The sequence below is a fragment of the Schistocerca gregaria genome, chromosome 2 (assembly GCF_023897955.1).
Source record: "Schistocerca gregaria isolate iqSchGreg1 chromosome 2, iqSchGreg1.2, whole genome shotgun sequence".
Taxonomy (NCBI): domain Eukaryota; kingdom Metazoa; phylum Arthropoda; class Insecta; order Orthoptera; family Acrididae; genus Schistocerca; species Schistocerca gregaria.
In genome coordinates, this window is record NC_064921.1 from 156,585,040 (window position 1) to 156,598,334 (window position 13,295).

The following is a 13,295-nucleotide window of genomic DNA, read 5'->3' on the forward strand; positions in this document are numbered from 1 at the left end:
CTTCTCCACTACAATCATTTAGTATTCAGGCAATTCTTAGAACATATTTCTCATGTGATAAGAGACAGGGAGAAAAAATTGAGTATGTAGACCTGTAGTTGCCCTGAACTAATAGTTGGTGACCTTGATGAAGGCTACTTGTCATAGTGGCTGAAACATTGACATTGTAAGGATAGACATACTACAGCTGATTTTTTATTATTATTATTATTTTTTTAAATAGACTTCTATGATGTTTGAAAGTTGATAAACAACTATCTTGAAGATGACTACGTTTTTTAAGGATGCAAATAAAGTAAAAGAGAGGCAGAGGGGATTTTTAGCTAGATGTTGCTTGATGATTTCAGTTACTTTCAAAAAGCTGGAAAATTGCTGACTACAGAAAAACTTACTGAGGAATATTTTCGGAGGCTGAAAGGCACACAATAATTAATCTGAAGTGGACATGAAAGGCCTGCACTGTTGCCTATTTAAAGTTAATAGCCATATGTTCAGACGTACAAGTGCTACTTAACAACTTTTACTTCTAGTATGAAGGTCTATATTGTACCAGATTTGATTATGATGTAAGATAAGAAGACAGAACAAGGTTTCTTTTTTACGTCAATGAGATAAGCCTACAGAAATCAGTAGATTATCCAAAGAATAAAAGAAAAGGAAAGTAATGAAGTGCAGAAAGCAACAGAGAACAGGACGATGTAGTTTGGTGACACATAAGGAAGTAATTAAAATAAAGTATTCGGTATAAGTATGTGAAGTGCGAGAGCAGGTTTGAATATGAAACGAATGGGAGAATAGTTTCAGTAGACAAGAATGGTAGGGAAATAAATGATAGTTGAAAGCAGTACTGATATTGAATGGAGGAGAATCATTTGGGTACAGAAATTTCGCAGTAGCTGTGTAGTCCAATCCATTGTTGTGTAGAATGCAGATGTATTATAATAGCCAATTTAGGGTTGAATGGGGAGGAATGAAAAATAAGCTCTAGAGAAGAGGACAGAAACAAAGGGAACATAATTTGACCAACTACTGTAAATCCATCATTGTAATAATGGGAGATAACAATGTTTAACTACATAGCAGGTGAGACATTTCAGAAACAGAAATTGTCAAGATTAACAAAGAAATCTACTCACTACAAGAGATTTGCAAAATACTTGCAGTTTCATTTGGTTGCACTATAAAAGTTATTTTTTAAATGTACTCTTTCATTTTTTCATCAGTTATTGTCATTTTTATTTTTTAAATTCTAACAAATAAATTGACTATTGTTGAGATAATGTAAGGAGATCCTTGTCAGCTAGCAGCGTTGTTGCAACTTTCAGCTGCAAAGCACAAATGGGTACAGGTGAGACAAAGGCCTTGTGTAGAGCTGTGAGAACTCGGAGGTATAGTGATTTGGTTGATGTAGGCGAGCAGGAGGCTGCCACACTAAGCCCACTGCAATTGTAGCGGGTCTTACTACTACAAATTGTGATGAAGTAACAATTGAATTTGAACTCTGAAAAATCAATAGAACAATATTTTGAGCTCAGTATTACTGAATAATTTGCCTTACACATCATTAAAATTCTAAGTTGCAGGAAATGATAGTTTAAATAGCCATTTTGAGCAGGTGAATGACATGATGTGCAGTACATAATACTGTATTGGGAAAGTGTGTCAAGGTGCTGTCTTTTGTTTCTGGTTTATCACATTAGTCAGTTATATTCATTTACACTTTCTTGATTTCAAGCACTTTGTTACGGAATAATCCCCTGCACACTAGAACACACAAGATTTGTTCTGAATAACTACAGCTATGCATTGAGGCAAAGGCGTATCAATCTTATTGTCCCTCTCTTCGCTATTGATGCAAATGTATGATATTAGTGATGCATAAGAGAAGGAAATCTCTCATTTATACAAGCAGTGCACTGTCCAATGAACAAAATGACACTATTAAAGAAGTGTTTTAATTTGTACCTTCCGTTCATTGTGTGTTGAACCTCTGCCATTACGTAAACATTGTCGAGATCATTCAATCATCCTCTTTTTTTTCAGATGTTACATATTATTTCATTCAAAAATTGTTCCTGCTATGAGACTTACAAAGCATCTAAGTTACTGAGGTGATGCCTTTTGGATGGATGTGGTACAAAGGATGGACGTAGGAAAAAAAGATGTCACAGATATAAGCACTTCCATTTCTTGTGTGATAGTAACACTGGAAGAAGAAGACACTGTTCATTTCTGTCTGTCATTTGTGCTGCTTGTTGCCTGTTTGAAATGAACTGTGGCAGCCCATGCATTACTTCCATGTTGATTTGGCTTCCAACCAAAGTTTTGTGAAAAGCAGTACTTGGCAATCAATAAAAACAAAAGATTTTTAGCACCACATGCACTAAAATTTCTCTTACATTCTGTGAAATTTCTTTAAATATTGTGCAGTGTGATTTGAATTTGCAGTAAATTCTTCAGAATTAACTAATGAATTTTAAATCTACCCATTTTAGTTGAAGATCCTGTATGTCATCGGCATATCTTACAGGCTGAAATGATCATTTGCACCAGGTGTTCCCGTTGTTGTTGTTGTTGTTGTTGTCTTCAGTCCTGAGACTGGTTTGATGCAGCTCTCCATGTTACTCTATCCTGTGCAAGCTGCTTCATCTCCCAGTACCTACTGCAACCTACATCCTTCTGAATCTGCTTAGTGTACTCATCTCTCGGTCTCCCTCTACGATTTTTACCCTCCACGCTGCCCTCCAATGCTAAATTTGTGATCCCTTGATGCCTCAAAACATGTCCTACCAACCGATCCCTTCTTCTAGTCAAGTTGTGCCACAAACTTCTCTTCTCCCCAATCCTATTCAGTTCCTCCTCATTAGTTACGTGATCTATCCACCTTATCTTCAGTATTCTTCTGTAGCACCACATTTCGAAAGCTTCTATTCTCTTCTTGTCCAAACTAGTTATCGTCCATGTTTCACTTCCATACATGGCTACACTCCAAACAAATACTTTCAATAACGACTTCCTGATACATAAATCTATGTTCGATGTTAACAAATTTCTCTTCTTCAGAAATGCTTTCCTTGCCATTGCCAGTCTACATTTTATATCCTCTCTACTTCGACCATCATCAGTTATTTTACTTCCTAAATAGCAAAACTCCTTTACTACTTTAAGTGTCTCATTTCCTAATGTAATTCCCTCAGCATCACCCGATTTAATTTGACTACATTCCTTTATCCTCGTTTTGCTTTTGTTAATGTTCATCTTATATCCTCCTTTCAAGACACTGTCCATTCCGTTCAACTGCTCTTCCAAGTCCTTTGCCGTCTCTGACAGAATTACAATGTCATCGGCGAACCTCAAAGTTTTTACTTCGTCTCCATGAATTTTAATACCTACTCCAAATTTTTCTTTTGTTTCCTTTACTGCTTGCTCAATATACAGATTGAATAACATCGGGGAGAGGCTACAACCCTGTCTCACTCCTTTCCCAACCACTGCTTCCCTTTCATGCCCCTCGACTTTTATGACTGCCATCTGGTTTCTGTACAAATTGTAAATAGCCTTTCGCTCCCTGTATTTTACCCCTGCCACCTTTAGAATTTGAAAAAGAGTATTCCAGTCAACATTGTCAAAAGCTTTCTCTAAGTCTACAAATGCAAGAAACGTAGGTTTGCCTTTTCTTAATCTTTCTTCTAAGATAAGTCGTAAGGTCAGTATTGCCTCACATGTTCCAACATTTCGACGGAATCCAAACTGATCCTCCCCGAGGTCTGCATCTACCAGTTTTTCCATTCGTCTGTAAAGAATTCGCGTTAGTATTTTGTAGCTGTGGCTTATTAAACTGATAGTTCGGTAATTTTCACATGTCAGGACCTGCTTTCTTTGGGATTGGAATTATTATATTCTTCTTGAAGTCTGAGGGTATTAAGCACACAAAAATGCTGTTTTGTTCATAATGTTGCTATCAACATGGTTACAGGAATGAATTTGTGCTGTATAAAATTAGACCTTTTCAGAAATCTGTTGATTACTCTGTCCTTGTTCAGATTTTCATTAATTACTTTTATTAGATGTGTAATGATGAATAAGATAGTACTGAATATATAGTTAACTGTGACAGCAATAACACACGACTTCGGAATAGATCCATCCTCCCTCCCACCTCCTCAAAAATATGTGTGGATGTTTTGTGTTTTAAATGGATTTGCTATGCATTGTTGATGAAGGTTTCAGACAGTGTTTTAGAGTCCAACAAAACATTCAAAACACTTTCAGAATGAAGTTTTTCGTGCCAGCATTATGACCGAAATGTCCTTGAACTGATCTTAGTTCTCAGTTTCAAATATGCAGATGGGGAATATATATTGCAAATGCTGATACTAAGATGAAACCAGAAAGAGAGATTGCAAGCTGATAATTGTGGGACAGTTTCGGGTGAATGTGTGTCCAAACTGTAGGGTAGTTCTAACTGTAAGCACAATATGTAAGTTGGGAATCTGGGTGTAGGTTATATTTCAGTCATACAGTCATTGACCTCAGATGTGTGCACTAGTACTGTCTAGTATGTCATCTCAGTAAAATGGTACTGTGTTCCTTTCTGCTACATCCATGTGCACACATTCTGATACTCACCTCAAGTCCTATGCTTTGTGATCTCGTTCCTATTATGTAGTTTTTGTAGATTAATAGACTTCTAATTATTCCAAGTATGAATATTAACTTTCTTTATCCCTAATGTACGAAACTGTTCAGACTGTAACCTAACCTCTCAATCAGAATACCATCATCACAAAATATATATCACAGTTGTCCTTTGCTATTGTTTAAAAACTGGTAGAAACACTGGACTCTCAGTTTGGATCCAGTAAAGAATTGTGTAAAGAGGGCTTTCTGTTATATTCTTCTATAGCTTTAGTGGTTTTCATAAAACACTATATGACAGAATGATAGTATGACACTACAGACAAGGTCACAAACAATATTGTCTCTATCTTAATCCAGTCAATAAAAATAATCTGTTTTTGAAAATATAATGTAATTGGATAGATAAAAATTCTATTCATTAAGTGGTGGCAGGAGAACCCACATATAAACATATTAAAATTTGCACTGCTTCAGAGCCTGTGGCTCCTCCGGGTAGAAGGGTTGAAGGGGAACGAGGAGGAGTGAAGGAAAAGGACTGATGAGTTTTAAGTAAATGGGGAGACCTTCAACCTTTCAGACAGAATAAGTAGCCTGTGGCTCTGAAAGCTTGCAGGTTTTTGTACCTTTGTGTGTGTGTGTCCTCTTGCTGCCATTAGGCCAATAATTTTTTTATCTATCCAGTTACATTATATTCATCCACTCCATGCTTTATGCAAAAAAAAAAAAAAAAACCAATTCCATGTTAAGCTCTTAATATCCTTTCTTCTTTTGCACCAATAGAAAATTAGACATGACCTTCAACCAAGAATGACTTTTTTCCTCAAGCCTTACCAGAGCTTTGACATTCTCCAACTCTTACACGTCTCTACTATCAGTGGGACATTGAAATATCAAAGGAAAAACTATTAACTATTTCCCCAATTAACCATTCAGTATTTTATTAAGGGATGGATCAGTAAAGGTCTAGTAAAATGGGGTAAAATATGCAATTGCTTGTCATAAAAAACTGAAAACATGTATAAAGTAATGAAACTTCTTGATTAATTAAAACTTTGTGCCAGACTGAGATTTGGATGAGGACCTTCGCATTTCAGTGGCAGTGAAGTTTGGAAGGTAGGAGATGCGGTACTGGTGGAAGGAAAGCTGTGAGGACATGTCATGAGTAGTGATTGGGTAGCTCAATTGGTAGAGTTAAAGTCACAGTCCTGGACGCAGTTTTAATCTGCAGTTTCGTATCAACTCGCACTCCACTGCAGAATGAAAAAGTCATTCCATTAAAGTAATTGACGTTAATATAAAAACTTTTATTGATGATGCCAAATGTGTTAAAGTTTTACTGATCACTAAATTCTCTACGGGTCCCGAAATAGCATTCATACAACAAACTGAATGTATTAGATAATGCTTTCAGGCAGTCTCTTTAGTCTTCTTGATATGTTTTGTTACTTCGGTAATATTTATTTACCAAAAATTTGAATATCTGGGGCAGTACTTAACATGTGAAATAACAAAAGATTTCTTATTTAGACAATAAATAAAAGCTACCAGTGAGTACATTTCCATCATCTCATACTTGATTCTCAATAGCATTCATTATCAAAGTGTCCACCTATTTCAATTTTCATTTATACCTTTCTTTTAGTATCTGTTCCAATCATGCTCTCTAAAACTTTGATAACGTATTTTACTCAATTTAATGTTATACATATATTAAAAACAAATGTTCCAAGACTTACCAAGTGGGAAAGTGCCGGTAGATAGGCACAATAAATAAAACACACACACAGAATTTCTAGCTTTCGCAACCGACGATTGCTTCTTCAGGAAAGAGGGAAGGAGAGGGAAAGACGAAAGGATGTGGGTTTTAAGGGAGAGGGTAAGGAGTCGTTCCAATCCCGGGAGCGGAAAGACTTCCCTTAGGGGAAAAAAGGATAGGTGTACGCTCGCGCACACACACACACATATCCATCCGCGCACACAGACACAAGCAGACATTTGTAAAGGCAAAGCGTTCGGGCAGAGATGTCAGTCGAGGCGGAAGTACAGAGGCAAAGAAGTTCTTGAAAGACAGGTGAGGTATGAGTGGCGGCAACTTGAAATTAGCGGAGGTTGAGGCCTGGCGGATATCGAGAAGAGAGGATATACTGAAGGGCGAGTTCCCATCTCCGGAGTTTGGATAGGTTGGTGTTGGTGGGAAGTATCCAGATAACCCGGACGGTGTAACACTGTGCCAAGATGTGCTGGCCGTGCACCAAGGCATGTTTAGCCACAGGGTGATCCTCATTACCAACAAACACTGTCTGCCTGGGTCCATTCATGCGAATGGACAGTTTGTTGCTGGTCATTCCCACATAGAAAGCTTCACAGTGTAGGCAGGTCAGTTGGTAAATCACGTGGGTGCTTTCACATGTGGCTCTTCCTTTGATCGTGTACACCTTCCGGGTTACAGGACTGGAGTAGGTGGTGGTGGGAGGGTGCATAGGACAGGTTTTACACCGGGGGCAGTTACAAGGGTAGGAGCCACAGGGTAGGGAAGGTGGTTTGGGGATTTAGTAGGGATGAACCAAGAGGTTACGAAGGTTAGATGGATGGCGGAAAGACACTCTTGGTGGAGTGGGGAGGATTTCATAAAGGATGGATCTCATTTCGGGGCAGGATTTTGGGAAGTCGTATCCCTGCTGGAGAGCCACATTCAGAGTCTGATCCAGTCCCGGGAAGTATCCTGTCACAAGTGGGGCACTTTTAGGGTTCTTCTGTGAGAGGTTCTGGGTTTGAGGGAATGAGGGGATGAGGAAGTGGCTCTGGTTATTTGCTTCTGTACCAGGTCGGGAGGGTAGTTGCGGGATGCGAAAGCTGTTTTCAGGTTGTTGGTGTAATGGTTCAGGGATTCAGGACTGGAGCAGATTCGTTTGCCACGAAGGCCTAGGCTGTAGGGAAGGGACCGTTTGATATGGAATGGGTGGCAGCTGTCATAATGGAGGTACTGTTGCTTGTTGGTGGGTTTGATGCGAACAGATGTGTGAAGCTGGCCATTGGACAGATGGAGGTCAACATCAAGGAAAGTGGCATGGGATTTGGAGTAGGATCAGGTGAATCTGATGGAACCAAAGGAGTTGAGGTTGGAGAGGAAATTCAGGAGTTGTTCTTCACTGTGAGTCCAGATCATGAAGATGTCGTCAATAAATCTGTACCAAACTTTGGGTTGGCAGGCTTGGGTAACAAGAAGGCTTCCTCTAAGCGACCCATAAATAGCTTGGCATACGAGGGGGCCATCCTGGTACCCATGGCTGTTCCCTTTAATTGTTGGTATGTCTGGCCTTCAAAAGTGAACAAGTTGTGGGTCAGGATGAAGCTGGCTAAGGTGACGAGGAAAGAGGTTTTAGGTAAGGTGGCAGGTGATCGGCATGAAAGGAAGTGCTCCATTGCAGCGAGGCCCTGGACGTGCGGGATATTTGTGTATAGGGAAGTGGCATCAATGGTTACAAGGATGATTTCTGGGGGTAACAGACTGGGTAAGGATTCCAGGCGTTCGAGAAAGTGGTTGGTGTCTTTGATGAAGGATGGGAGACTGCATGTAATGGGTTGAAGGTGTTGATCTACGTAGGCAGAGATACGTTCTGTGGGGGCTTGGTAACCAGCTACAATGGGGCGGCCGGGATGCTAGAAATTCTGTGTGTGTGTTTGTGTGTTTTATTTATTGTGCCTATCTACCGGCGCTTCCCACTTTCTTAAGTCTTGGAATCTTTGTTTTTAATATATTTTTCCCATGTGGAAGTTTCTTTCTATTTTATTTAATGTTGTACATACCTTGATAATGTAAGTAAATACAGCTTTTTGTAGAGACTATGACTCATTATAAACAATTGCACTGTTGCTCTGTTTTATGAAATCATGTTTTGAATGTATACTGCAGAATATGCAAATTTCTTTTCAGTATTAAAAAAAATCGCCAAGGTTCATAGTATTTCATCATTGTTCTCTTTGTCGGGACATAGGCAACAGCTAAGGAATTGTGTAGTACATTAATGGACCAGTTTTTGCAGATGTTTCATGAAACTTTATAAAGTGCTTTATGGAGTCTTTCACATTTCTAGCAACTTGCACATAGAAAATATTAACTCCTCTTAGTACCCAATAGGTCTTAACATCTCACGTTTGCATAAATTAATTATACTGTGTTCTGATGTTGTCAGTTTGGCAAAAGAAGATTTTTTTTGCCTGTGTTGCTGAAAGAACAGTATTAATCTTCACACTACTCAAAGTGTATGAATAGATTTGATATAGTGTTTTCCAACAATGTATGCAAGGAGGCTCATGAGGAATTCACTGGACAAATAGCTTATGACACTTCTTCATTCATATATACCATGTACATATTGGTTGTTCTAGATTTTACAAATAATTTACTGAAGCTTCAAAGTCTAACCTAAGGTTTAGTAGCATGCATATATGAGTAGTTTCATATTTGTTAATCTGAATTTAACTTTCTGCAGTAGTACATAAAACATGAAATGAAAATGGTATTTTTCATATAACCAGTGTTGTTTTATTTGATGCAAGTGCTTTCAAGGACTCTCGGTTCAGTCCTATCACAAGAGATGAGTTCTCCAAACTCCACGTATCCGTCTCTATCCTCCGCCATTTTGAAGATGGCATGGACTACCTTGATTGGGAAGTGGGGGTGCATGGAATACGAATAGAATTCCACAATGAAAAAGGAAGCAAACGTACGGCTACCTACCTTCCCGAGGTTGCACCAGAACAAGGTATACTTAATAAACTTACGATACATTTGTCTACTTGCTAAGCTTATATTAACACACAGTGCAATTTCATTTTAATTAATATTTTTCAAATAAGTTTTATTTGATTTTTGAAACAATTTCCAAACTGTTTCACATGTATGGTGCATGTAATTCATAACAAAACTCTTTTGTTTTAGTCATAACTTTTAATTTGTTGTGTGGAATGTTGTGGAAAACATTGAGAGTGCATTCCATCTGCCTCTGTTAGATAGATGTATTTTGCAGAGTTTGGTTTGAGGTAATATTCACATTTACTTAACAGGAGAGTGGCGTAGGTTGCATATCGTATTGTAGTGTGTGTTGTTCTATTTCATAAATTGATGATGATGTCATGCTTACATTTATGTGAGAAAATTTCCGTCTCAGAAATGACCAAAGTATCAATTATGCCTTGATTATGTAAGATTAGAAGTGTCCAGGTACCTTCTCGTGATTCATGAAGGAATGCATCGCTATCACTGCATCGTCTTACATCTTTGTAGAGGATGCCAGGTAGAATGTGAAGTCCAAGCAGAAGAATTGTGAAAATACAGTGTTCTCACTCAAATGTTTAACTGCTAATGAACACTTCTTAAGTTTAAATGCTAAGGTTATTGTTATCAGGTGAAAAAGTCGGAGGATGCAATTACTGCAAAACTTTACAACATCCATTGCTTTTATGAATGTTTGTCAGAGCACAAAAAACAGCAGTTGGAGATAGTCAAGTTTCTGAGGAAGGAAAATGACAGTCAGCAGTGTTAATATATTATTACACTTCATGACAAGAAATAAGAGATTATGGTGAAGTGTTACAAAGCAAAGTCAGCAATTCGTGTTTTGGTGTAAGTAGGTCCTCATAGACACCTTTCGCTCCTTTCAAATCTGACAGTAACTTGTGTATATGCGAAATGCCAAGCTGTACTATTGTTTGGAGTCAACATGAACTATAGGCCTCCTTATTATTGTCTGGGAAGGTGAACTCACAAATCTGAAGAAAGCAAGTGAATGCTAATATGACAGTCGCTAAATAAAGTTCTGTGGTGTCCAAATCGACCTCCAGGTTCACAACAGTTTAATTTTAATAATTAACAGTGTCATTTGCACCATTTACCTAGGTTTTAGTCGGGACAACCCGAATTTCTTCAGAATAACAGTAACTAGTGTTTGTCCATATTGGACATCGTCAAGCTAAAACTACAAATCCATAAATCATTGTCAGACTATAAAACACAACAGTTTGTTCAGACTCATCACGTGAAACTGTCTTCTTTCATATGCACACTGATTACTTAGTTCAGTGCTACAGAAAATGATGGCTGTAAATGTAGTATGCCTGGACACTGCAATTTGTATGGCCACTTCACATGGAGTGTACAGATGCTTTCTCTGACATTTTATAGAAGTCTAAATGTGGAAAGATATTGAGCCTTTTTCATGGTGCTGTTAGTAAATTTATGCTTGTCATCTTCAGCTCTGTTCCTGTTCAGACCACCTTCTGAAACACATTGTAACAACGCAACAGGAAGTTGCAAAAACTAATGGAAAGTAAGTATGAGCAACAACGGACAATTTTTTCTCATTCATCCTGCTTCAGTAGTCAGCTATACTAGGTAATGTGTTCTGGGGGCATTGCAGCTTCTTGGAGCATGCTTCAACATCTAATAAAACAACAGTTTTCTGTTAGGAGAGGGCTAAAGGTTTTCTCGTTCAGCTTATGAAGTCCTTGTGGCACATTCCACTTGAGAGATACAGTTGTGAGCCAATAGTCTTTGTACATAATAGTGAGAAAGTTAGTAAATATTGTGTGAATAAGAACTGCGTACCTTCTCTCAGTGAACCTGAAAAGCATTTATTGTGTGTGTAATTGTGGAATGTAACTTCTACCAAAGTGAAAGGCCCCCGTGGTTCGTCCATTATTTTCTATATATATATGTGAGTCTCTGCATTTACTTCTCTTCTCTAAATGAGAACAATGGGGGTGTGATAGAGCTAAAGCTCTCAAAGATCTTGAATGTAGAAAGCTTGAGATAAAGATTATCCAGTGATCAACCAGTTCTGCAAGGCAGCCACCATGACATACTAATTACCATTGCGGGCTGCAAATGCAGAGGTCACATGTTCAGTTCCCAAGGGGCACTTCAGATTTCAGTGGAAAGTTCTGGAAGGAGGTGCACTTAACATCTGTAGTCCAAATGAGAAAGTACCTGATAAAAAAAAAAAGAGCAAAATTGATATGCAAGCTACCGAAGTAGCGACAAAATGCAGAAAATTGTGCTGAGCATGTGACATTCCTTTACTTAAACAGTTTTTCAAATGACCAACTGTGATCACACTACCACTGTAAGAGTATTGGGTGTAACCAGATTGAGACCACATATATACAAGTTGTTGCAAACAGCCACTTATCACTGGATCCATTAAGTCTCTGGAGCCTATTTAATGGAACATAGCTAATTAATGTGCTTCGAAAGGGGAATAACATAGTGGTAAGTTTATGCCACAAGTTTTATTATTGCACTTAACAATATTTCACCTCTTGATAAGTACAGATTTCCACTTCCAAAAGTTTGTTTGTGTGTGTGTGTGGGGGGGGGGGGGGGGGGGGTGTCCAAGCATGAACCTTTCAACTTATTGTTGACTTTTCCATGGAGAATTACGTTAACACATTGTAAGGAATGTTTTCAATAACTTGCTTTTCCATGAAGATTTTTACTCATCTAGGCAGTAATTCAACTCCTTAAACTGTGTGTAATTTGGGGAGCTTGTGAATTATTCTCCCGTGTTTACAGGGAAGCTGTCCATTTCTGTTATGACAACACAGGGAATGTGTGAGAAATTGTACACAACTGACAGAAACCAGAAGTTCACAGTATTTATTTATATGGGATTTGCAAAATGCATGCTTTGTAGAAGAAACCTTCACTATCGAAACATACAGTATGGGACTAAAATACTTGTAGATGGCAGTAATAAAGGCAATGGTTAAGAGTTCCCTGTTGTGTTTGATGTAGGTACTACACACTGAGCATGAGACTTTTAAACTGATAACAGTATTTGGCTTGCTGAAACAGAGTTCTGCTGCCAAATGCCTCAAACTAGGCTAATAAAGATACCAGATATACAAGGACAGCATCAATTAATTAACTGTCACTACCATTGAGGTACTGAACAATTTTTCTAAAGAACTATTCAAAACATCAGGCTGGTTTAAGAGCAAGGATACTGTATGCATGCACCCAAATCTCATGGATGTGCAGCCTATTTCTGATGATGTTGGGAAACACAAAATTGTAGGAATGAATGGTTCAACACTATGTTTAGAGTGAGAGCAGATTCTGCCTTAACATCAGTGCCCATCCTACGAGAGTGTGATGATGGCTGGGAGAGAATAATATGATTGAGTGTGTTGGGCAGGAACATAAAGGACCAATTGTGAACAGTCTGTTGGAAGCCATAGACCATGACCTAACTCCTCTGATACTTGTTAGGTGCAACACTGGATATGTCTAATCATCTGTCAGAATATCCTTCTACAGTTTGTTCGACATGAGGAAGAGGCACTCAGCCAACAAGATATTGCCTGTACATACACTTCTCCCATTGCCAAGTGTGTTCTGCAAAACTTTAAGTCCACTCACTAGCATTATGACTATACCATGTTCGCTACAGAGCATTCTTTCTGGGATATGATGATCACATTAATTTAACCATTTGTGACAAATGTGGAAGTAACATGTAACTGAAGACGCCAATATAACATACAGTTCCTCCAGTGCTTGGTATCATGACAGCATTGTAACTCTCGGTATTTATAGAAGATACTAAAGTTATTTTCTAAGACATTTTGTCCCTGAGGGTAAGACTTCATGC

General features: G+C 38.3%; 1 protein-coding gene across 1 annotated transcript in view; it reads left to right on the forward strand.

Moving 5' to 3' along the window:
- LOC126336579 (AMME syndrome candidate gene 1 protein homolog) overlaps positions 1–13,295 on the forward strand; it is a 53,344-nt gene that overhangs the window by 14,273 nt on the left and 25,776 nt on the right. Inside the window, exon 3 of the mRNA XM_050000436.1 lies at positions 9,202–9,407. Coding sequence (XP_049856393.1) covers positions 9,202–9,407 — 206 coding nt within the window. The remainder of the gene's footprint in view (positions 1–9,201; positions 9,408–13,295) is intronic.